Source organism: Triticum aestivum, chromosome 1D, assembly GCF_018294505.1.
Source record: "Triticum aestivum cultivar Chinese Spring chromosome 1D, IWGSC CS RefSeq v2.1, whole genome shotgun sequence".
NCBI lineage: Eukaryota > Viridiplantae > Streptophyta > Magnoliopsida > Poales > Poaceae > Triticum > Triticum aestivum.
The window spans coordinates 38,607,805-38,633,638 of record NC_057796.1 but is presented as its reverse complement, the minus strand read 5'-3'; the positions used below and the strand labels follow the sequence as shown (position 1 = coordinate 38,633,638).

At 41.0% G+C, this 25,834-nt stretch overlaps 2 protein-coding genes across 2 annotated transcripts; both read left to right on the top strand.

Annotated features, from left to right (window-relative positions):
* The first annotated feature begins 4,157 nt into the window (after window positions 1–4,157).
* On the top strand, window positions 4,158–4,873 carry LOC123164401 (putative germin-like protein 2-1). The gene is made up of 2 exons (XM_044581859.1): window positions 4,158–4,269; window positions 4,344–4,873. The coding sequence occupies exons 1-2, from the start codon at window positions 4,158–4,160 to the stop codon at window positions 4,871–4,873; spliced, it is 642 nt and encodes a 213-aa protein (XP_044437794.1).
* Window positions 4,874–9,682: 4,809 nt separating this feature from the next.
* LOC123164394 (putative germin-like protein 2-1) lies at window positions 9,683–24,870 on the top strand. The gene is made up of 3 exons (XM_044581847.1): window positions 9,683–9,794; window positions 9,915–10,153; window positions 24,559–24,870. The coding sequence occupies exons 1-3, from the start codon at window positions 9,683–9,685 to the stop codon at window positions 24,868–24,870; spliced, it is 663 nt and encodes a 220-aa protein (XP_044437782.1).
* Window positions 24,871–25,834: the final 964 nt, after the last annotated feature.

Below are 25,834 nucleotides of genomic sequence, written 5' to 3'. Positions count from 1 at the left end.
GCCTTTTCTTTGCCGTCTGCTTTTGTGTAGCTGATGGCAAAGAGCTTCTTTGCCGTCAGCTAGCAGACGGCAAAGAGCTGGCAGATGGCAAATTAGCTGATTCCAGTAGTGTGAGGTGGTGTCCTCAACAAATTTGATGAGGAAGCAATGTCCATCTTGTTCTTATTTGTCCAAATTTTGCCGCTCGCTCTCCCCCAATGATGCAACGATGTGGAGGCATGATCTTATCATCCTCAAGTAGATTCGAAACAGAGAAGGCACGATCCAACAAACTAATATCGTGATATTTAGTAGATTGGAATGCTCTAGACTTTCCCATCCCCTCTCTCTCTCTCCCCAAGAATATACACCGAGATATGAAAATAAAACAAAACATTGTATACAAAATGTGTTACATGTAAAGCAACGCAAATTAGCGGGTGGGTGGGATTCTACATCTTTTTATTTGCTTGGATTATTGAAATTTCCTAAATCCTCAATAGCTAACATATTTCCAAAGAATTCGTACATTTCGATGTAACTATAACTCTTGTTTGCAATAATAGACGCAAGAGTTGTATAACGACAAACACCATATATTGATGCTAGCAACATGTTTAGGAGATTAATTTGCTAAATAATAGCAAAAGAACAATTAAGACCGTGTGCTAAAGATTCCATCAGAAACAATAAAAAATACTACCAAAAAATAACAATACTAACAATAGGTTAAACACTTTGCACAACTATCTTGTTTTAAATCCACATGTAATCAGATTATCCGACAGACCCTACAACATTAGTTGCTAGCTATCATCAGTTAAACTGATAAAATAGGTCAATTATCATGAATTTGACGAAATGAATTGAAACGGCGTCAACAAAATAAAACAGAGAATTCACAAATAATTACATTTTGACTATGTTGTAAACTAAAAGGACGTTCATTATAATCTAGATGAATTAGTTTAACAACTAGCGACGACAAAGTTCCAAATAAGTAAAAAAGTTTAATATAAATAGGTGATGACTTTTTTTTAGTAATTCCCATGTTGGCAGCTTCCAACTATCGTGGTGCTAGAGCTCGTTCTCTCCACATCCAACACACGGACTAGTGGGTGCTTAATGTTCATCGAGTGAGAGAGGTGATGATAGTTAGTGGCCCCTTGTCTGGCCTTGAGCACGCGCTAGAGAAATCCTCCACATGCTCAACCGACTTATCAACACATGTCATGCAATGGAGTACATGGTAGACTTGACCTCCTTCGTCCTGCAGGCAGGAGCACATCTATTCACGCATTGACAACAATATTGTACAATGTTACTGGCACTAGACATGACGGTAAGACCAAGCAAGGTACCGACATTGACGCCCTCCTCTGGGAGTTGGAGGAGAACCTGCTGTTCCTCCACCGCGCGCGGCGGAGAGTGGACATGAGGCCCCCCTTGTCTCGACCAGATCGCGGCGAGTGAAAGGAGGCATCCAAGTGAGAGGGGAATCTCACAATGGCCTAACGAGTCCCTCACTATACATGCTCAACATCACAACTTCTTTTCCGGCTTCCACTTTTGTCCACGTCTGGTCCCTCGGTAACTCCAGCGTACAAGAACATTGTAGACCATATACAAGCTCAATTCTAGATTCACAAACATATGGCGATTTGTTTATTTGGTTCATTTGTTCTTTGACTAAACATTATGTTTGTGTGTTTCTTTAGAATGCAAAAATTATTGTATGGTTATGTCAATTGAGTTTTATTGAAGAAGAGGTATAATATTTTCATTTCTTCTAAATATTATTTTCTTCATCATCTCTATGAAAAAAGTGAACTACCAAATGAGTCGTGGGTTGACCCAGTTACAAACCAGCAAGTGGCATTGTAGTTGTATGTTTCGTGTTTTTGTTCAAGTCAATTTGTAAACGCAAAAAAAAAAGGTTGGCATGAGACGACTCACGTATCTTTGAGGACCAAAGATACCCCCACCACATTCAACAAAAAACTCCTCTCACCCCTCCATCCTCGTCGCCAACGGAGAGGTGGAGGCCTCGGCGAACAAAATTTTGACCATTTGGCGCTTGCTCTACAACGTTGGTGCTTTTTCGGGCGGCCGTGTGGGTTTAGTCAGGTGTCTTCCTTCTAGATCAGTCGGTCTGGTCAGGATCTTCTGGTTTGTGTTTGTTGACATTGCCAGGTTGATGTTGGGGAGATATATTTTCATTGAGGTTGTCCCCTCAACCACACACATGCGACTTTTGGCGCTGGCTTCTATGAGTGGTGTTGGCCCGACCGTCTGGACAGATTGGGTTGTTGTCCCATGGATGTAGCTTCCCCAACCCCAAGTCCATTTCCTTTGTGGTGGGTTTCCCTCGCAATAATACAATGAGTGGCGTCCTCAATAGATTTGGTGAGGAAACAATGTCCATCTTGTTTTTATTTGTCTAGCTTTTGCCTCCCGCTCCCCCCTACAATGCAACGCCATGGAGATGTGCCTGCCATGGAATTTGATTTCTAGAAGGCCCTAGTGGCTGATCTAGGATATCAACTTTGAGAATTAAAAATATTTGTACAACCAGACATGAATTAAAAATATTCATCAATTAGGGTATCCATGGATATCGGGCCTGCTGGGAAAGGGTTTGAAGTACCTTTTCATCTCATGGATTTTCACGGAGGCCTGCCAGGAACATGAAGGTGGGAATTGGTCACCCCTACCCCCGCCTTATGCGCCTATAAACGAGGGAAGTATCTCTGTCTTGCCTACTGCAAGGTGCAAAGAGCGCTCGCCTCTAGCGACGTGGAGTGGGCCCACCCATTAGTTGCTATGATGGTTAGTTAAGTTTATTCATTTTGTTTCTTAGTTTTTTTTGTTCATATTTTTAAAAAATATACATATTTCAAAATTACTTTACTGAAAATTTTACAAACATTCAGTGCGTATTTAAAATCTTAACGTGGTGTACATGAACTTGCTCACGTGGTTTAAAAAAATATTTGTACCATTAAAAAAATATTCATGACATTTACAAATGTCACACATTAAAAAATGTTCGTGACATTCAACAAAATGTTTATACAATGTAAAAAATGTTCATGTAATTTAAAATATGTTTTTTAACATTCAAAAAAATGTCAATGTGATTTGAAAACTGTTTAACAAGAACCAGAAAAAAATATTGAAATAGGTATTTCAAAAAGATTCATCATCTATTTGAAAATGTTCAACGTGTATCAAAAGTATTCCACATGTTTAGGAAAAATGTAAAACGCGTATTAAAAAAGTCAACATGTATAGGCAAAATGGAAAAGAAAACAAAATAAATTACAAAAAACAAAGAAAAAAAACCCGGTCTGAACCTTTTCCAAAACTTAATAAATTAGAAATGAATTCTTTGGCATCGGTCTACATAAAGAAGAGGCTGAAAGGCACACGGCAACCATGTTTGTACCCTCGTGGAGAAAATATACATAGATGACAAATAGAATTGTAATATATGGGTTGGTTCAAGAAAAAAATTAATTGGGGACATGGAAATCTCAACAAAAACATGAGCTTGAACATATTGCGTGACAGCCGCTGTGGTTCTGACAGCAGCAGAGGGAATCATAGCATAGAGGGATCGGTCCAATCATTTCATATCTGGACCCTTAGGCCGGTCATACGGATAGGTGTGCAGGTTAGGGACAAATCAATAAGCCATTCTCTAATTCCGAGTAGTCTTAGCTAATCAACCTATAGGACGAAACTACCTTTTTAGTTGTTTTTCCGGGGGCTGCAGCCTACATATGGCTCCTCGCAATAATATGATTTGAGCCTCTAGGGTTGATGGCTGCATCGCAAGTTCCATCTGGTGAGACAAGAGAGCCGGTACAAGTACGAACATGACTTGTTCAAATCATGAATATACAAGTTTGATTAGTTGGCCGTTGTAGGCAGGCCTGCCAGGAACACGCTTTATACTTCTTCCTCGTTGCTCAGGTAGGAATTAGTGAAGACCATTTCCTTGATATCCACTTGCGCCCCAAGAGAACAAAGACAAAAGCTCTTCCATCGTCCCTTTCCCTATATATACCGGTCTCCTCCAATCCTCAGAAGCATCACAAGAACTAGTTTGCATAGCTCTTTGTCTACTTGACCAAAGCGCACTTGATCTAGTGAGAATTAACTTTGGCATCCAAATGGCCACAAAGTTCTTCCTCCTTGCCTTTTCGGCTCTGTGGGCTTCTCGTGCTCTTGCCTCCGACCCAGGCCAGCTTCAGGATTTCTGTGTCGCTGACAGGACATCCCAAGGTATGTATAACCACACATGCATGCGTACTTGTGGTGAAATGATCGAGTTACTTCTTCTTTGTGCCAATATGTAGCTGTTAACTGTTCAAAATGTGTATATGTATGTGCCGTTTTCGTCAACGGATTTGCATGCAAAGACCCAAAGAATGTTGTGGTAGAAGACTTCCTCTTCTCTGGCCTTCACATGGCTGGGAACATGAGCAACAAGCAGGGCTCCGCTGTGTCCGCAGTCAACGTTGCGCATATTCCTGGCTTGAACACTTTGGGCATCTCCCTCGCTCGTGTCGATTATGCACCCTATGGTCAAAACCCACCCCACATCCACCCCCGCGCATCCGAGATCTTGACAGTGCTGGAAGGCTCAGTCTATGTTGGTTTCATGACCTCAAACCCCGAGAACAAGTTGTTCTCGAAAGTTCTAAACAAAGGAGACATGTTTGTGTTTCCGCAAGGGCTGATTCACTTTCAGTTCAACACTGGAGACAAAGAAGCGATAGCCATTGCGGCACTCAGCAGCAAGAACCCTGGAGTGATCACCATAGCCAATGCGGTGTTTGGATCAGTGCCATCCATCTCAGATGACATCCTTGCCAAAGCCTTCTAGGCGGACAAGAAAATTGTAGACCATGTCCAAGCTCAATTCTAGACATTTATATTTGGTGATGTTCTTACTTGATTAATTTGTTTTTTCATTAAAGATTATGTCTGGGTGTTCCTTTATACTATAATTCAATGGAAGAAAAATAATCAATTATTGGCACAAAGAAGTAACTCGATCATTATTATTTTCTTTATCATCTTCGTTAGTAAAATATCAAATGGGTCGTGGCTTGACCCAACTGCAACCTAGCAAGTTTCATCATAGTTGCACGTGTCTTTGTTTTATTCAATAACTTTGTATGCGGAAAACAAATGATCATGCGTTTGGTCTGTTGTACGCAACAAAGTCAATCAATTTGATCACAAGGGATGAGAGATGTGCATCACATTGATGCAAAGGCGAGGGGTTTAACCTCCTTCTCAAGAAAAAAAAAGAGGGCATGCTAAAGGAAATGGAGGAATTCCTTCAATGTATGAGACACACAATCAACAAAAGTAATGATATTGTATTAATGTAACTCTTCTTATATATGGCACCAATATGCGAGTTATTCACTTTCTGTAGACAAAGGAAGAGGCTAACAGAGGGAAGATACAATGTTGTTTTTGCATACATGGTTCGACAATGGATAGTTGTACTACCCATATGCATGTAGTGCATATATGTCATATTGGGGTTTTACAAGCCCAGCTATAACCGTGCCCTGGAGCCCACACCGAGCCCACAAACTTAGTTGGAAGACTTTTCTCAAAAAAAAAGGTTGGAAGAAGTTCCGAGTTTCTTGATGCAATTTGATTACTTGGAAAGATAATACGAGTTCATAGTGGTACAAGGTCTAGAATCATACGTGTACACGGAGAAGACACCCACTTGGAGGAGAGGAGAACACCGCCGTACCATGACTATATAAAGGAGGCCAAGACCTAATACATTTTCAACGTATCTATAACTTTTGAAGTTTAATTGTATATTTTCTTATGATTTTATTCAAAAAAATATATGCTTTTGGGACTAACCTACTTGACGGAAGGCAGAATTACCTTGTTTCAACGTCGTGATTCTGAATATTTTTGGAGCAAGGAAAAATAACATAAAAATAGTCTGAAAATTTCCAAGAAGGATCACGAAGGCACACTAAAAGGGTGGAGCTGGGAGGAGAATAGGGACGCCATGTGGTCGTGGCCCAACCCACCCCCCTCTATGCGGGGTCCACAAGGATCATCTGGTTTGCCCTCGGGAGGTTATGTTGGCACGTATGTTAAGTTGTCATTTTTGTTTTTATTTTTCAGAGTTATAAATCTATGAGAATCAATAAAATGGTGCCAGAGTCTGATTTCAGCAAAAAAAAAGAGCCCCCTCCCCCAAAGTCTAGATCCAATCTAGCAGAGGCTCTCGTCCTTCCCACCATAGCCACCAAAGCCATAGGAGAAACACCCCTACTTCAAGGGGGAGAGGGCATATGAAGAAGGAAGGGTCCTTTCGCCCTTGCTTCCGACGGTGTGCCAGAACCACATTGGGGGCACCACCATCACCGCCGTCGCCTCTATTGCAGTCCACGCCATTTATTACCAAACCATTCCAATCCCTTACCAAGGCATGGTGTTTGATGCAATGAATTATCAGCCTATGATCTTTGTGCTATTTCTACCATGTTTGGTTAATTTCCCTTGTTCTTATGGTGTTGGTGATCTAGTATGGTTCATATGAATTGTATGTATTGATATGATATTGTCATTTGTGCTAGCGTATGGGTGTACACATACATTAGATCAAGACTCTAGGCTTTTAAGGAATATTTTGATCGTCGAAAAAAATACGTCGGAGCTTAACTTCCCGAGGAGAACACTACTACCAAGGAGAGCAGGAGGGAAGCCACGTGTGTGTGGAATTCATGTGAAATGTATTATCTATATGATTTTTATTAAAATATAAGACATGTATCAAAATTGTCAAATAGATAAGATTGGAATGAAAAAAAAAACGTCTGTGAATTTGCCGCCAGGAAAAATGGAGTACCCATTGGCGATAGACACACTGCACATTGGTTTTCAGACTTGCTTGTCTTCGAAAGTCACCCACATCATTGTAAAATTTGCAGTGATGTGGTATAGTATAACCATGTACGGTGGAGTTTTTTGCAGCAGAGCGATAGCCTAGTCTGTAGGTAGGGGTTCTTAGAGCATCTCCACCGTTGTGCCCCCCGGAGGCGTTTTTTTTGCCCTCGTGGGGAGGCCCCGACGAAATTTTTGCTTTGGGGGTGAGGATTTTTCCAGTCGTCGCCCCACCCGCACACCTGCCCAGTCCACGCGCGTGCCGCACAGGCCACGTCCGCGCCGCTCCGGCCACGCCCACGACGTGCCGTTCGCCAACAGCACGCCCACTCCGCACCGTCCGTCAAGTACGAGCAGGCTCAAAGACACCAGGCAGCGAGAGGATGAGCAAGGAGAGGTACATGACGCTAAGAGCAGAACAGCCGGAGCTACGCGATGATGCCGGACTCGCCGTCCAGGGACTCGACGACGGTGCAGCAGTCCGTGCCCAGCCCGTCGTCGGTGGGCATGGGCGCGGCGGAGGCCCTGAACCAGCTGCGCCTGCCGGCGGACCTCGCGGCGGAGCTGTACGAGAGCCTGCAGTTCTTCTCGGCGACGTCGCGGCCGGGGAGCTCGAAGCGGGGCGCCTTCTTCAAGCCGACCAAGAGCGAGCGCGCGCAGCCTCTTCGGCCGCTACTCTGACTACCCCGCGCGCTCCTCCTCCGCCTGGCCACGTGCGCTCCTCCTGCGCCCCGGCCACGCGCGCTCCGGCCACGCCCCCGCCTTGCCAGCTCCGGCCTCGCCAGCCCCGGCCTCGCCAACCCCAGCCTCGCCAGCTCCGGCCAGCGCCACCGCTCCTCGAGCCCGGGCCGGCACGCGACGAGCAGGGCGGCGACGGCGGCGCGCTGTGAGTAGGGCGGCGCGGCGGAGCTATGTGAGCAGAGGGCGGCGGTGAGGAGGCAGAGGCCGGCGTGTGGCGAGGAGGCGGCCGCGACCAGCAGGGGGGGGGGGGGCGAGTATGTGGGGAAAGCACGTGGGTGGGGACCGGGAGAAAAAGTATGAAGAGACGAGTGGGAGGCTGACAGTGGGCCATTGACATGCAAAATCTTCTCTCTCCGCCCCCAACAGCCCCCCGGTGCCCTGGGATCGCCCTGGTACCGCCGGCTCTTATTTTTGCCAAATCCGGCGTTTTTTAAGGTCATGGGGGCGCGAGTGGGGAGTTTTTCGCCCGCCGGCGCTGAAAAAGTGCCTCTAGGGGGCTTCTTGGGAGCCTAGTGGAGATGCTCTTATCTCTACCAGTACAACATGTCTATCTTTTCGAGGCCGCCCCTTGTGTATTGGTGAACAACCAACTATATACCATGCAACATGAATCAAAGCACATAATATTAAGTATTACCATACTATGGAAGGTCAATGATCGATGCTAATTATTCTTACAAGAAACACCTAACATTCAACACCACCTATTTCAACCGGAAATCTTACTACTGTAGAAGGTGACATTTTAGATCCATTTCCCTTCAATGCCATCCATCACGAAACAAAAATAATAGGCATCTACCTCCGGCTGCAGCAATACCTCTGGCTCCACACTTTGACAGAGTATGATATGAACTGAGATTTATCTTGCTTAACACAGAGATAACACCACATTTACCAAAAATTATGGGCGGCATATTCCCAAGCTTCGTTCCCCGATTGAAAATTCATTTTTAGACAATGTAGATCATTAGTGCTTAGATCGCGATATACTCTACAATTATTTCAGCTAAAGATTCTCAAACTGGAATCCCAAGTAAAATACTTGGAGCACGAACTTACAGGGAATCCTATATCACTAGCATGTTGAGCAAATTGCATGAACCAATTTCATGACATTTCTTAAGTTTGAACTCAACAGATCTTAAGGGTTTGATACAGATTTTATAATGATTCAAAATTATACTTCAGATAAACAAAAGTAAGAAACAATGTAAGGTATCTTTCTACTGTATCCTCCAACTACTAGCTAGTAGAAGAAAGAAAGGGAGAAAGAAAGAAAGAAAGAAACAAATAAAGAATATTCACAAAAAAAGGAGAAAGAAAGAATATAAATGGCCAATGGAATTGTTATATGCTGGTTTGTTCCTAAAACTTAGGGACATGAAAATCTTGATAAAAACAGGAGCTTGAACAAATTTACAGAAGACGTGCGCCTGCCATTTGGCAGAGCGCCGTGATTCTGACAGTAGGAGAAGGAATCATAGCATAGAGAGACCGGTCCAAGCTTTTCATATCTAGACTTAGGTATGCAGGTTAGGGACAAATCAATCGGCCATCTGATTCAGATTAGTCTTAGCTAATCAACCTGAGGACGAAAAAATATATTTTTAAAGCTTTTCGGGGGGTGCTGTACGCATGGGAGCACTCATAATAATAGGTTGAAGCCAATTCCATCTGGTGAGACAAGAGAGATAGTACAAATACGAGCATGACTTGTTCAAACCGCATACAATATAGACCGGAGTGGGATCAATTAGTTAGCCGTCGCAAGCAAGACTGCCGCCTGCTAGGTACACGCTTTAGACTTGTTTCTCGTTACTCCCTTATTATAAATTAGATAGATTTTCTTCGTAGCCACATGCGTTAACGTTCCAACAGAAAAGCTACCTCTTCCATGCCTATATAACCCGGTCTCCAACTCTTCGACGGCACAAGCAGTACGCAGCACAATAACTCGTTCTCTCTCTACTTGATCAAACACACAAGTGATTTTGGGAGAATCAACATTGGTATCCAAATGGCAGCACAGTTCTTCCTCCTTGCCCTATTCGCTCTGTCCACTTCTCGTGCTCTTGCCTCCGACCCAGGCCAACTCCAGGATTTCTGTGTCGCCGACAGAACATCCCAAGGTACGTATAACCAAACACGCAACATTAGCATGCATGCATGCATGCCGTGATATGTTCAAGCTACTTATTGGTGCCAATGTGTATTTGCTAACTCTTGAAAATATGTATATGTATGTGCAGCTTTCGTCAACGGATTTGCATGCAAAGACCCGAAGACTGCCATGGTAGAAGACTTCTACTTCTCTGGCCTTCACATGGCCGGGAACACGAGCAACAAGCAAGGCTCCGCTGTGGCCGCAGTTAATGTTGCGCAGATTGCTGGCTTGAACACTTTGGGCATCTCCCTGGCCCGTGTTGATTATGCACCCTATGGTCAAAATCCACTCCACATCCATCCCCGCGCAACCGAAATCCTGATGGTGCTGCACTAGTAGAAAACAGGACTTAGGTCACAGGACAGTTTTCACATTAGCCCTGGTTCAGTCACGAACCGGGACTAATGTGAGCATTGGTCCCGATTCGTGCGGCCAGGGGCCTGCCGGGCCTCGTGGGGGCATTGGTCCCGGTTCGTCCGGACCCTTTGGTCCCGGTTGGTGGGACAAACCGGGACCAATGGGCCACGCTCCTGGCCCATCACTAGTACAAAACAGGGCTTAGGTCACAGGACAGTTTTCACATTAGCCCCGGTTCAGTCACGAACCGGGACTAATGTGAACATAAGTAATTAGAAATAAAATAAATAAGTTTTTTGTTGTAAGTAGAAACAAAACAAAACAAATAAAGCAAAAGAGAAAAAAAACTTTCAACCTTTTCAGAGTTCATTTGAAATGCTTTTCAATTTTAACATTTTCAGAGTTCATTTGAAATAAGCGCATCTATATTGTGGATGAAATGATGATACCATGCCAACTTTCAATCTTTTCAGAGTTCATTTGAAATGCTTTTCAATTTTAGGGTCTTATAGCTCAAAATAATTAGTAAATGCATGAAAAATAACAAATGAAGTCAGGAAGGATTGAAAAATGATGATGTGGCTTTGAATGGTGCATTTTTAACACACAAAAAGTCAGGGGTTCAAATAAGTATTAAAAAATAAAATCCCTTTGTAACAGACGAGTTTCCGGATGAAATCCTGATACTTTGAAAGAGATTGTCCGTTTTGTATACGAAGTACATCCAGTATTTGCCGTAACCCTCTCAACTTTCTTGCACATGCTATGTGGATGAAATGATGATACCATGCCAACTTTCAACCTTTTCAGAGTTCATTTGAAATGCTTTTCAATTTTAGGGTCTTATAGCTCAAAATAATTAGTGAATGCATGAAAAATAACAAATGAAGTCAGAAAGGATTGAAAAATGATGATGTGGCTTTGAATGGTGCATTTTGAACACACAAAAAGTCAGGAGTTCAAATATGTTTTAAAAAATGAAATCCCTTTGTAACAGATGAGTTTCCGTATGAAATCCTGATACTTTGAAAGACATTGTCCGTTTTGTACACGAAGTGCATCCAGTATTTGCCGTAACCCTCTCAACTTTCTTGCACATGCTATGTGGATGAAATGATGATATCATGCCAACTTTCAACCTTTTCAGAGTTCATTTGAAATGCTTTTCAATTTTAGGGTCTTATAGCTCAAAATAATTAGTAAATGCATGAAAAATAACAAATGAAGTCAGAAAGGATTGAAAAATGATGATGTGGCTTCGAATGGTGCATTTTGAACACACCAAAAGTCAGGAGTTCAAATAAGTTTAAAAAAATGAAATCCCTTTGTAATAGACGAGTTTCCGTATGAAATCCTGATACTTTGAAATAGATTGTCCGTTTTGTACACGAAGTGCATCCAGTTTTTGCCGTAACCCTCTCAACTTTCTTGCACATGCTATGTGGATGAAATGATGATATCATGCCAACTTTCAACCTTTTCAGAGTTCACTTGAAATGCTTTTCAATTTTAGGGTCTTATAGCTCAAAATAATTAGTAAATGCATGAAAAATAACAAATGAAGTCAGGATGGATTGAAAAATGATGATGTGGCTTCGAATGGTGCATTTTGAACACACAAAAAGTCAGAGGTTCAAATAAGTATTGAAAAATGAAATCCCTTTGTAACAGACGAGTTTCCGGATGAAATCCTGATACTTTGAAAGAGATTGTCCGTTTTGTATACGAAGTGCATCCAGTATTTGCCGTAACCCTCTCAACTTTTTTGCACATGCTATGTGGATGAAATGATGATACCATGCCAACTTTCAACCTTTTAAGAGTTCATTTGAAATGCTTTTCAATTTTAGGGTCTTATAGCTCAAAATAATTAGTAAATGCATGAAAAATAACAAATGAAGTCAGAAAGGATTGAAAAATGATGATGTGGCTTTGAATGGTGCATTTTGAACACACAAAAAGCCAGGAGTTAAAATAAGTTTTAAAAAATGAAATCCCTTTGTAACAGACGAGTTTCCGTATGAAATCCTGATACTTTGAAAGAGATTGTCCGTTTTGTACACGAAGTGCATCCAGTATTTGCCGTAACCCTCTCAACTTTCTTGCACATGCTATGTGGATGAAATGATGATATCATGCCAACTTTCAACCTTTACAGAGTTCATTTGAAATGCTTTTCAATTTCAGGGTCTTATAGCTCAAAATAATTAGTAAATGCATGAAAAATAACAAATGAAGTCAGGAAGGATTGAAAAATGATGATGTGGCTTTGAATGGTGCATTTTGAACACACAAAAAGTCAGGAGTTCAAATAAGTTTTAAAAAATGAAATCCCTTTGTAACAGACGAGTTTCCGTATGAAATCCTGATACTTTGAAAGAGATTGTCCGTGTTGTACACGAAGTGCATCCAGTTTTTGCCGTAACCCTCTCAACTTTCTTGCACATGCTATGTGGATGAAATGATGATATCATGCCAACTTTCAACCTTTTCAGAGTTCATTTGAAATGCTTTTCAATTTTAGGGTCTTATAGCTCAAAATAATTAGTAAATGCATGAAAAATAACAAATGAAGTCAGAAAGGATTGAAAAATGATGATGTGGCTTTGAATGGTGCATTTTGAACACACAAAAAGTCAGGGGTTCAAATAAGTTTTAAAAAATGAAATCCCTTTGTAATAGACGAGTTTCCGTATGAAATCCTGATACTTTGAAAGAGATTGTCCCTTTTGTACACGAAGTGCATCCAGTTTTTGCCGTAACCCTCTCAACTTTCTTGCACATGCTATGTGGATGAAATGATGATATCATGCCAACTTTCAACCTTTTCAGAGTTCACTTGAAATGCTTTTCAATTTTAGGGTCTTATAGCTCAAAATAATTAGTAAATGCATGAAAAATAACAAATGAAGTCAGGAAGGATTGAAAAATGATGATGTGGCTTCGAATGGTGCATTTTGAACACACAAAAAATCAGGGTTCAAATAAGTATTAAAAAATGAAATCCCTTTGTAACAGACGAGTTTCCGGATGAAATCCTGATACTATGAAAGAGATTGTACGTTTTGTATACGAAGTGCATCCAGTTTTTGCCGTAACACTCTCAACTTTCTTGCACATGCTATGTGGATGAAATGATGATACCATGCCAACTTTCAACCTTTTCAGAGTTCATTTGAAATGCTTTTCAATTTTAGGGTCTTATAACTCAAAATAATTAGTAAATGCATGAAAAATAACAAATGAAGTCAGAAAGGATTGAAAAATGATGATGTGGCTTTGAATGGTGCATTTTGAACACAGAAAAAGTCAGGAGTTCAAATAAGTTTTAAAAAATGAAATCCTTTTGTAACAGACGAGTTTCCATATGAAATCCTGATACTTTGAAAGAGATTGTCCGTTTTGTACACAAAGTGCATCCAGTATTTGCCGTAACCCTCTCAACTTTCTTGCACATGCTATGTGGATGAAATGATGATATCATGCCAACTTTCAACCTTTTCAGAGTTCATTTGAAATGCTTTTCAATTTTAGGGTCTTATAGCTCAAAATAATTAGTAAATGCATGAAAAATAACAAATGAAGTCAGAAAGGATTGAAAAATGATGATGTGGCTTTGAATGGTGCATTTTGAACACACAAAAAGTCAGGAGTTCAAATAAGTATTAAAAAATGAAATCCCTTTGTAACAGACGAGTTTCCGGATGAAATCCTGATACTTTGAAAGAGATTGTCCGTTTTGTATACGAAGTGCATCCAGTATTTGCCGTAACCCTCTCAACTTTCTTGCACATGCTATGTGGATGAAATGATGATACCATGCCAACTTTCAACCTTTTCAGAGTTCATTTTAAATGCTTTTCAATTTTAGGGTCTTATAGCTCAAAATAATTAGTCAATGCATGAAAAATAACAAATGAAGTCAGAAAGGATTGAAAAATGATGATGTGGCTTTGAATGGTGCATTTTGAACACACAAAAAGTCAGGAGTTCAAATAAGTTTAAAAAAATGAAATCCCTTTGTAACAGACGAGTTTCCGTATGAAATCCTGACACTTTGAAAGAGATTGTCCGTTTTGTACACGAAGTGCATCCAGTATTTGCCGTAACCCTCTCAACTTTCTTGCACATGCTATGTGGATGAAATGATGATATCATGCCAACTTTTAACCTTTTCAGAGTTCATTTGAAATGCTTTTCAATTTTATGGTCTTATAGCTCAAAATAATTAGTAAATGCATGAAAAATAACAAATGAAGTCAGAAAGGATTGAAAAACTATGATGTGGCTTTGAATGGTGCATTTTGAACACACAAAAAGTCAGGAGTTCAAATAAGTATTAAAAAAATGAAATCCCTTTGTAACAGACGAGTTTCCGGATGAAATCCTGATACTTTGAAAGAGATTGTCCATTTTGTACACGAAGTGCATCCAGTATTTGCCGTAACCCTCTCAACTTTCTTGAACATGCTATGTGGATGAAATGATGATACCATGCCAACTTTTAACCTTTTCAGAGTTCATTTGAAATGCTTTTCAATTTTAGGATCTTATAGCTCAAAATAATTAGTAAATGCATGAAAAATAACAACTGAAGTCAGAAAGGATTGAAAAATGATGATGTGGCTTTGAACGGTGCATTTTGAACACACAAAAAGTCAGGAGTTCAAATAAGTATTAAAAAATGAAATCCCTTTGTAACAGACGAGTTTCAGGATGTAATCCTGATACTTTGAAAGAGATTGTCCGTTTTGTACACGAAGTGCATCCAGTTTTTGCCGTAACCCTCTCAACTTTCTTGCACATGCTATGTGGATGAAATGATGATATCATGCCAAAAGGAACCAACTAAAAAGCTTTTATAAACCTCTAGTATTTTCTTAAAGAATTAAAATTTAAACTATTAAAATTTTGAAACTTATGGAGTGACAGAAAGTTTATAATTTTTTGAGGTAAAAGCAAAAAGAATAAAAAAAATAAAGCAAAAATCAAAAGAAAATAAATAATTCAAAAAACAAAAAAATGCTGGAAAAAATAAAAAATGCCGCCTAATATGCCACACGGCCTACATACGACTAGAAACCCATCTGCCCATGGGCCAGGATGCAGGCCCGCAGGCCCAATAGGCCCAACATGGCAGTGACAAGGGTAGGCCTGTAATGCCTGCATATTAAAGAGGAGCTCAGCACCTGAGCTGCAACGCAACTTATAAACAGGTGCTGAGCTCTCTCAGCTAGCGAGGTGGGACTAAACTTCCCACCGCACCGCGCCAGCACATTAGTCCCGGTTGGTGGATCCAACCGGAACCAATGCTCCCCTTTGGTCCCGGTTGGTGGCACCAACCGGGACCAAAGCCCTCTGCTTCCCGCCCTTTGGGCTGGTGAAAAGAGGCCTTTAGTCCCGGTTGGTGGCACCAACCGGGACTAAAGGGTGGGCATTGGTTCCGGTTTGTGCGTTGAACCGGGACCAAAGCCTTTGCTATATAAGCCAGCACTTAGGAAATTTTCAGATTTCCATCGCCAATTTCCCCCCGCCCGACGACGCCGCGAGCTCGATCTACGCCGCCGTCGCCGTCGCCCGTGCCCCTGAGCCCACGCCATCGCCCGTCGCCGTCGTCCTCCGCCCCCCGCCGCCGTCGCCGTCGGCCTCCGCCGCGCGCCCCCGAGCCGTCGCCCGTACGTCACCGTCGCCCTCCGCCCCCGGCCCGCCGCGGTCGCCGTCGCCCTCCGCCACCCACGCCGTCGCCCTCCGTCGCCCGATGTGAGCCGCCGCCACGCCACGGCTCTGTTTATTTTTTTCATATAATTTGTATTATTTTTTTGTTCATTGCATTTTTTCATATATATAATGTATATATATATGTATGTGGTAGCTATATGATGAATGGATGTGGCTATGTATGTATGAATATAATGTTCATACAATTTTTTTGTTTATATACGTTTATTTCATATATGTATTAATTTTTTATTGAGGTTAATTATTAGTACATATCGATTTTAGGTTAGTGCTTAGTAGTTGAACTAGTTGATTTAATAAAACTATTTTATTAAATTTTAATATATATAGAAGTAGTTTATTTTAAGTAAGAACTACTTTATTTTATATATTTATAGTAAGTGCTTAGTAGTTGAACTAGTTGATTAATTAATAGAACTATTTTATTAAATTTTACTATATATAGAAGTAGTTTATTTTTAGTAAAAACTACTTTATTTTATTTATTTATAGTAAGTGCTTAGTAGTTGAACTAGTTGATTAATTAATAAAACTACTTTATTTTATTTATAGTAAGTGCTTAATTAGTAGTTGAACTAGTTGATTTAACAAAACTAGTTTATTTTACTATAGAAGTAGCTTATTTTTAGCAAGGAAATTAATAGAACTAGTTTGTTTTTTTAGTTAAAGCAATTATTCCCGCATCGACGTCGACGATGCCTATCCCGCATCCTCGTCGTTGACTCGGCGGAGGAGGCCGGCTTGATCAGAGGGGCCATGTCCGGGACTGGGCTCCGCCGGGCTGGTTTTGGGAGGTGCTACCTTCCGGTGGGCGTAGGTTGGTGAGGAACCAGCCCGTCGTTGACCCGATCCTTGTTTGGTGGCGCTCGCGTGGGCCAGTGACGGTGCCGAGGCTTCCGGACACCGCGGAGGTGGTACGTCACCGTGTCAGCAAGGAGGACCAGCACGTCCGTCGCTACATGGTTACGTTGGAGGGCAGGTTCGACAATACCTGGCAGGTTCTTCAGGGATCTCACTGGAGCTATGATCCTGTGATGGTTCCGTCCCTTTGGGTGTCCACCGCCCGCGTCGATACCCGTCGGGCGCTACTGTTCTAGCTGTACTAGCGATGCTATATGTATGATAGTATTTGAGGTGTATTAGTGATAATATTCGATGATGTACGGACGCATGGAGATGATGTAGTTTTGCTTATAATTGAATGCATCCTAATTTGAATACTACTTTATTTTGTGATTTGATTTTGCTTATTGAATGCTCAAAGTGGAAAACTACTCCGATCCTACTTTGAATGCTAAAATTGGAGAGCACTATGATTAGTTGATAGCTTATAGGGTTTTTGTTTTCGCAGAAATCTAGGAGCCCCCGGCCCGTCCATCATCCCCGCCGTCGTCCCCGTCACCGCCCCCTCCGACATCGAGGTGAGACCAGCCAAATCCTCTTTTAGAAAGATAATTAAACGATATTTCGGGTTGACTGTAAGTCTGTCGAGTCTGCACCATATATGAGAGGACGAAGAATCCCGACTGTTGTCGTGGGGGTAGCTTCTCCTTCGTTCCCGTGTGCTAGACAATTTGGTGTAATGCACTCGAGAACGAAAGGAGGAGCTACCATCACCGACGGTCACAAATGTCAGAGAGGAATCAGTGAGGGAGAGTTCCACCATATATATATGAGAGGACGAAGAATCCCGACTGTTGTCGTGGGGGTCGCTTCTCCTTTGTTCCCGTGTGCTAGACATTTTGGTGTAATGCACACGGGGACAAAGGGAGGAGCGACCATCACCAACGGTCGAATGTATACACCACGTGAGCTGAGAGTTTTCAAGAAAAGACTCGACAAACCGATAGTCAACCCGTGATGAATAATAATGATCTAACTTAGGTTTTTTAGTACATATATTTAATTGTAGATGTTTAATATTTGAATTATGAACATAGGAAATGTCGTACTCGGACGACGAAAGTCTCCCGGGGGAGTGCGACTGGTGCCACGACGACCGAGGTCAGTGCGACAGGCCTCACCTGGACGAAGATCGGCGCTTCAGTATTAAGGTGGAGGAGGCCTTCGCTGTTGAAACGGTACGCAACGACGACAAGTGTCATTTTTTCGTAATTAAACACGATTTCAACTATTTTAACGTGTACTTTTCATCTTTTACAATTCGGCTAGCTTATCCCATGCCATGCAAGATGCTACGTCTTGGAGAGGATGGGTTTTGAAGACCATGAAAGTATGGAAACAAAGAAAATTCACCTAAGGATCCATCATGATATAGATTTTGAAGTAAAGCTGTATAATTCTGAGAGCGTAACCCATTTTGGTTGCAAAAATTGGGAAGCATTTTGCAAGATGTATGATTTTGATGAGGGTATGCTTGTCACCATGGATCTTGGTGATCCTAACATCGAGCAAGACAATATGGACATTTGGGTCCTTGTTGATACGCCTCCAATTCTACCGCTATGTGAGTTTCTCAAACATAGTGAATTAGCTAATTAATATTGTTCATTTCAAAATAGTTGACAGCTTATTTTCATTGACAACTTATTTTGATTGTTCAAACAGTGTGCGGAACATGGTAGACAGAACCTACTACACCGATGGCTCTGAGTTAACTTATAAGGAGAAAACGCATCTGGTCGGATTTTGTACTGATCTTGAGAATTACAATATCTATTGTAAAACTCCTCCGCACTATGGTCAATACGTGCCACTAGTGCACGTGTTGAACTACGGTAACTACTATGGAGATACCCTGGTAAGATTTCTTACTATTACGACATCCGTGCATATTTTTCATAGTTCTAAAACTAGTACATCATTGCTAACTATGAAGTTATTACTATGTTTTTCAACAGATAATCCCAGAGGATTGTGTGCCTCATTTGATGTATCAGAATGGTAGGCTTGATGTTTTGAATATACAACCATGTCATCCTACGAATCTCAACTGTCCATACCGGATTTCTAAAAGAAGTGGAGACATGCAAATCAAAGAATGGAAAAAATGTATGGACAGTCGCAAGGAGGTTCTTGGAAGCAAAAGGAAGCGAAGCGCAAGAACTGGAGACAGGATGATCTCCATTCTCCATAATGGAGAGTCAGGGTCTATATTGTTTTATGCTATTTTACCTTAAAGAGGGTATTTCGGTCCTACCTAATACTGATGATCATGTGCTAAGAACAATTAAGTAGGGTTGGTTCGATGACTGTGAGGATGATGATCGTATGACTTGTTATTAATAATGAGTAGAAGTTGTATGATGATGATTAGTAGGACTTGTTATTATATATGATGATGCATGATGCGCGCATGAAGAGTTATTATATATCAGCGGGTGAAATGAACATGGATTGGATTGAAGTGAAGGCAACATGCATGTGGTCCGTGTCGAAAGTAGTACAATCCAAACTTGATCAAGTTAGGATTAGTATTACTTTCGACATGCACCACATGTTGCCTTCACTTCTATCTAAGCCATGTTTAGGCATAGCAGTACGTAGCGTTGGTAAACCAAGCACGGAGATATAAGAGAGGACACTTCTCTCTAATAGCTACCTAATAACAACCTAAATTAACCCCCCAAAACCCCCAAAACCCCTCCCCCTTTAAAAAAAACAAAAACCCCAGCCCCTGAAATGCTGACGCGTGGATGCCTATTGGTCCCGGTTGGTGTCACCAACCGGGACCAAAGGCCCTCCGTCCTGGGCTGGCCGCAGCGGCCACGTGGAGGACCTTCTGTCCCGGTTCGTGTAAGAACCGGAACTAAAGGCCAAGGGCATTAGTAACGACCTTTTAGTCCCGGTTCACAAACCGGGACAGAAGGCCCTCACGAACCGGGACAATAGGCCCTATTTCTACTAGTGCACCACCCTTTAGTCCCGGTTCATACCACAAACCGGGACTAAAGGGCTGGTCCTAGTTGCGGCCAGTGTTTAGTCCCACCTCGCCAACCGAAGGGCGCTCACACCAGTTTATAAGCCCGTCCCTCTATGCCTTGTTGAGCTTCTCTTAAAGCGAAAATAGATGCCCTTATACAGGGAATTTCACCTAAATTCACAGTAAATTGAAATTTACTGTGAATTTAGGTTTAATTTTCTCTATAAGCGCATCTATGTTCATTTTTTATATTTATAAAATAAATAAACCTTAATAAAATAAATAAAACTAAATAAACCTTAATAAAATAAAATAAAATAAACTATAATAACTACAATAAATAAACCTTAATAAATTAAGTAAAAATACTAGCAGTAAAATAAATAAAAATAGCAGCAGTAAAATAAATAAAAATAAAATAATTAAAGTAAAATACATAAGTAATTAGAAATAAAATAAATAAGTTTTTTGTTGTAAGTAGAAACAAAACAAAACAAATAAAGCAAAAGAGAAAAAAAACTTTCAACCTTTTCAGAGTTCATTTGAAATGCTTTTCACTTTTAACCTTTTCAGAGTAGATTTGAAATAAGCGCATCTATGTTGTGGATGAAATGATGATACCATGCCAACTTTCAACCTTTTCAGAGTTCATTTGAAATGCTTTTCCATTTTAGTGTCTTATAGCTCAAAATAATTAGTAAATGCATGAAAAATAACAAATGAAGTCAGAAAGGATTGAAAAATGATGATGTGGCTTTGAATGGTGCATTTTGAACACACAAAAAGTCAGGAGTTCAAATAAGTATTAAAAAATGAAATCCCTTTGTAACAGACGAGTTTCCGGATGAAATCCTGATACTTTGAAAGAGATTGTCCGTTTTGTACACGAAGTGCATCCAGTATTTGCCGTAACCCTCTCAACTTTTTACACATGCTATGTGGATGAAATGATGATACCATGCCAACTTTCAACCTTTTCAGAGTTCATTTGAAATGCTTTTCAATTTTAGGGTCTTATAGCTCAAAATAATTAGTAAATGCATGAAAAATAACAAATGAAGTCAGAAAGGATTGAAAAATGATGATGTGGCTTTGAATGGTGCATTTTGAACACACAAAAAGTCAGGAGTTCAAATAAGTTTAAAAAAATGAAATCTCTTTGTAACAGACGAGTTTCCGTATGAAATCCTGATACTTTGAAAGAGATTGTCCGTTTTGTACACGAAGTGCATCCAGTTTTTGCCGTAACCCTCTCAACTTTCTTGCACATGCTATGTGGATGAAATGATGATACCATGCCAACTTTCAACCTTTTCAGAGTTCATTTGAAATGCTTTTCAATTTTAGGGTCTTATAGCTCAAAATAATTAGTAAATGCACGAAAAATAACAAATGAAGTTAGAAAGGATTGAAAAATGATGATGTGGCTTTCAATGGTGCATTTTGAACACACAAAAAGTCAGGAGTTCAAATAAGTTAAAAAAATGAAATCTCTTTGTAATAGACGAGTTTCCGTATGAAATCCTGATACTTTGAAAGAGATTGTCCGTTTTGTACACGAAGTGCATCCAGTTTTTGCCGTAACCCTCTCAACTTTTTGAACATGCTATGTGGATGAAATGATGATACCATGCAAACTTTCAACCTTTTCAGAGTTCATTTGATATGCTTTTATAAACTCTAATAGCAAAAGGAATCAACTAAAAAGCTTTTATAAACCTCTAGTATTTTCGTAAAGAATTAAAATTTAAACTATTCAAATTTGAAAACTAATGGAGTAACAGAAAGTTTATAATTATTCTGAGCTAAAAGCAAAAAGAATAAAAAAATAAAGCGAAAATCAAAAGATAATAAATAATTCAAAAAACAAAAAAATACTGGAAAAAATAAAAAAATGCCGGCTAATGGGCCACACGGCCTGCATACGACTAGAAACCCATCTGCACATGGGCCAGGATGCAGGCCCGCAGGCCCAATAGGCCCAACATGGCAGTGACAAGGGTAGGCATGTAATGCCTGCATATTAGAGAGGATCTCAGCACCTGAGCTGCAACGCAGCTTATAAACAGGTGCTGAGCTCTCTCAGCTAGCGAGGTGGGACTAAACTTCCCACCGCACCGCACCAGCACATTAGTCCCGGTTGGTGGCTCCAACCAAAACCAATGCTCCCCTTTGGTCCCGGTTGGTGGCACCAACCGGAACCAATGCCCACCCTTTAGTCCCGGTTGGTGCCACCAACCGGGACCAAAGCCCTCTGCTTCCCGCGGCGGGAAGCAAAGGGCTTTGGTCCCAGTTGGTGGCACCAACCGGGACTAAAGGGTGGGCATTGGTTCCGGTTTGTGCGTTGAACCGGGACCAAAGCCTTTGCTATATAAGCCAGCACTTAGGAAATTTTCAGATTTCCATCGCCAGTTTCCCCCAGCCCGACGACGCCGCGAGCTCGATCTACGCCACCAGGCTGCCCCGCCGCCGTCGCCGTCGCCCGTGTCCCCGAGCCCACGCCATCGCCCGTCGCCGTCGTCCTCCGCCCCCCGCCGCCGTCGCCGTCGGCCTCCGCCGCGCGCCCCCGAGCCGTCGCCCGTACGTCACCGTCGCCCTCCGCCCCCGGCCCGCCGCGGTCGCCGTCGCCCTCCGCCACCCACGCCGTCGCCCTCCGTCGCCCGGTGTGAGCCGCCGCCACGCCACGGCTCTGTTTATTTTTTTCATATAATTTGTATTATTTTTTTGTTCGTTGCATTTTTTTCATATATATAATGTATATATATATGTATGTGGTAGCTATATGATGAATGGATGTGGCTATGTATGTATGAATATAATGTTCATACAATTTTTTGTTTATATACGTTTATTTCATATAGGTATTAATTTTTTATTGAGGTTAATTATTAGTACATATCGATTTTAGGTTAGTGCTTAGTAGTTGAACTAGTTGATTTAATAAAACTATTTTATTAAATTTTACTATATATAGAAATAGTTTATTTTTAGTAAGAACTACTTTATTTTATATATTTATAGTAAGTGCTTAGTAGTTGAACTAGTTGATTAATTAATAGAACTATTTTATTAAATTTTACTATATATAGAAGTAGTTTATTTTTAGTAAGAACTACTTTATTTTATTTATTTATAGTAAGTGCTTAGTAGTTGAACTAGTTGATTAATTAATAAAACTACTTTATTTTATTTATAGTAAGTGCTTAATTAGTAGTTGAACTAGTTGATTTAACAAAACTAGTTTATTTTACTATAGAAGTAGTTTATTTTTAGCAAGGAAATTAATAGAACTAGTTTGTTTTTTTAGTTAAAGCAATTATTCCCGCATCGACGTCGACGATGCCTATCCCGCATCCTCGTCGTCGACTCGGCGGAGGAGGCCGGCTTGATCAGAGGGGCCTTGTTGATACGCCTCCAATTCTACCGCTATGTGAGTTTCTCAAACATAGTTAATTAGCTAATTTATATTGTTCATTTCAAAATAGTTGACTGCTTATTTTCATTGACAGCTTATTTTGATTGTTCAAACAATGTGCGGAATATGGTAGAGAGAACCTACTACACCGATGGCTCTGAGTTAACTTATAAGGAGAAAACTCATCTGGTCGGATTTTGTACTGATCTCGAGAATTACAATATCTATTGTAAAACTCCTCCGCATTATGGTCAATACGTGCCACTAGTGCACGTGTTGAACTACGGTAACTACTATGGAGATACCCTGGTAAGATTTCTTACTATTACGACATCCGTGCATATTTTGCATAGTTCTAAAACTAGTACATCATTGCTAACTATGAAGTTATTACTATGTTTTTCAACAGATAATCCCAGAGGATTGTGTGCCTCATTTGATGTATCAGAATGGTAGGCTTGATGTTTTGAATATACAACCAGGTCATCCTACGAATCTCAACTGTCCATACCGGATTTCTAAAAGAAGTGGAGACATGAAAATCAAAGAATGGAAAAAATGTATGGACGGTCGCAAGGAGGTTCTTGGAAGCAAAAGGAAGCAAAGTGCAAGAATTGGAGAGGGTATTTCGGTCCTACCTAATACTGATGATCATGTGCTAAGAACAATTAAGTAGGGTTGGTTCGATGACTGTGAGGATGATGATCGTATGACTTGTTATTAATAATGAGTAGAAGTTGTATGATGATGATTAGTAGGACTTGCTATTATATATGATGATGCATGATGCGCGTATGAAGAGTTATTATATATCAGCGGGTGAAATGAACATGGATTGGATTGAAGTGAAGGCAACATGCATGTGGTGCGTGTCGAAAGTAGTACAATCCAAACTTGATCAAGTTAGGATTAGTATTACTTTCAACATGCACCACATGTTGCCTTCACTTCAATCTAAGCCATGTTTAGGCATAGCAGTACGTAGCGTTGGTAAACCAAGCACGAAGATATTAGAGAGGACACTTCTCTCTAATAGCTACCTAATAACAACCTAAATTAACCCCCCAAAACCCCCAACCCCCCCCCCTGTTTCAAAAAACAAAAACAAAAACCCCAGCCCCTGAAATGCTGACGCGTGGATGCCTATTGGTCCCGGTTGGTGTCACCAACCGGGACCAAAGGCCCTCCGTCCTGGGCTGGCCGCAGCGGCCACGTGGAGGACCTTCTGTCCCGGTTCGTGTAAGAACCGGAACTAAAGGCCAAGGGCATTAGTAACGACCTTTTAGTCCCGGTTCACAAACCGGGATAGAAGGCCCTCACGAACCGGGACAATAGGCCCTTTTTCTACTAGTGCTGGAAGGCTCGCTCTATGTCGGTTTTGTCACCTCCAACCCCGAGAACAAGTTGTTCTCGAAAGTTCTGCACAAAGGAGACGTGTTTGTGTTTCCGCAAGGTCTTATTCACTTTCAGTTCAACATTGGAGCCAACAAAGCAATAGCCATTGCGGCGCTGAGCAGCAAGAACCCTGGAGTAATCACCATAGCCAATGCAGCGTTTGCATCCAAGCCATCCATCTCAGATGATATCCTTGCCAAAGCATTCCAGGTGGACAAGAAAATTGTAGACCGTATCCAAGCTCAATTCTAGATAGACATACATCTGGTGATTTGCTTATTTGATTCATTTGTTCTTTAACAAAAGATTATTTGGTGTCTTTACTTGGAATGTAATTCTAATGTACGGCTATGCTAATCAAGCTTTCATGGAAGAATAACAACAATGTCCTCACTTGTTCTAATAACTATTTTCTTTGTCATCTCGATTAGAAAAGGGGAACTTGACCCAAACGCTACAGGGCAAGTGCCATTATAGTTGTGCTTTTTCTTCATTTAGTTTGAGACGTTATCAATAATTGGTTGTAGCCTGGTGTGGTAAGGACTTGGTGGTATGTTCTTGTCGAGCCGGGTTCAACTCCTATCAGGAGTGAATTATGGTATCTCAGACTTCTCTTTTGAGTCACTATATAAACGTGAAAACTAATGATCATGTATTCCATACTAAACTTACTCAAAAATATATCTCTGGCTTATATGGCTATGGCCGCTTATTGTCGGGTGATCAAAGACTCATATTGCTATGTCTTCTTATCATCGAATGATCGAAGTGCACCTGAAATTTCTAACAAGTGTATCAAAGCAAGATAGTTTGGAGGTCATGAATTGATATAGAGGAGCTTCCAACATTGCATGTCGTTCATGGTTGGGAGATCAAAAGTTAGTGCGATCTGAAATTATGTGTTTGGTGAAATTCCAATGGCAGTGTTGCGGTGAAGGTAAATGATGTCATCAGTCATTATTGCTGAATTCAAAAGGGACTGCTGCGAGGTGACCCATTGTCACCTATTATATTCAACAACTTTGCAGACATGATGGCGGTCCTCATATCTAGGGCCAAGGATGATATTCAAGTTAGTGTCCTGGACCCGCACCTAGTGGATTGCTGTATGTGTATGATGACGCCATTATCTTTATGGAGCATGATCTAGTTAAACTGTCAATATGAAGTTTATTCTTTGCCCCTTCTAGATATCGATTCTTCTGATAATATGCAC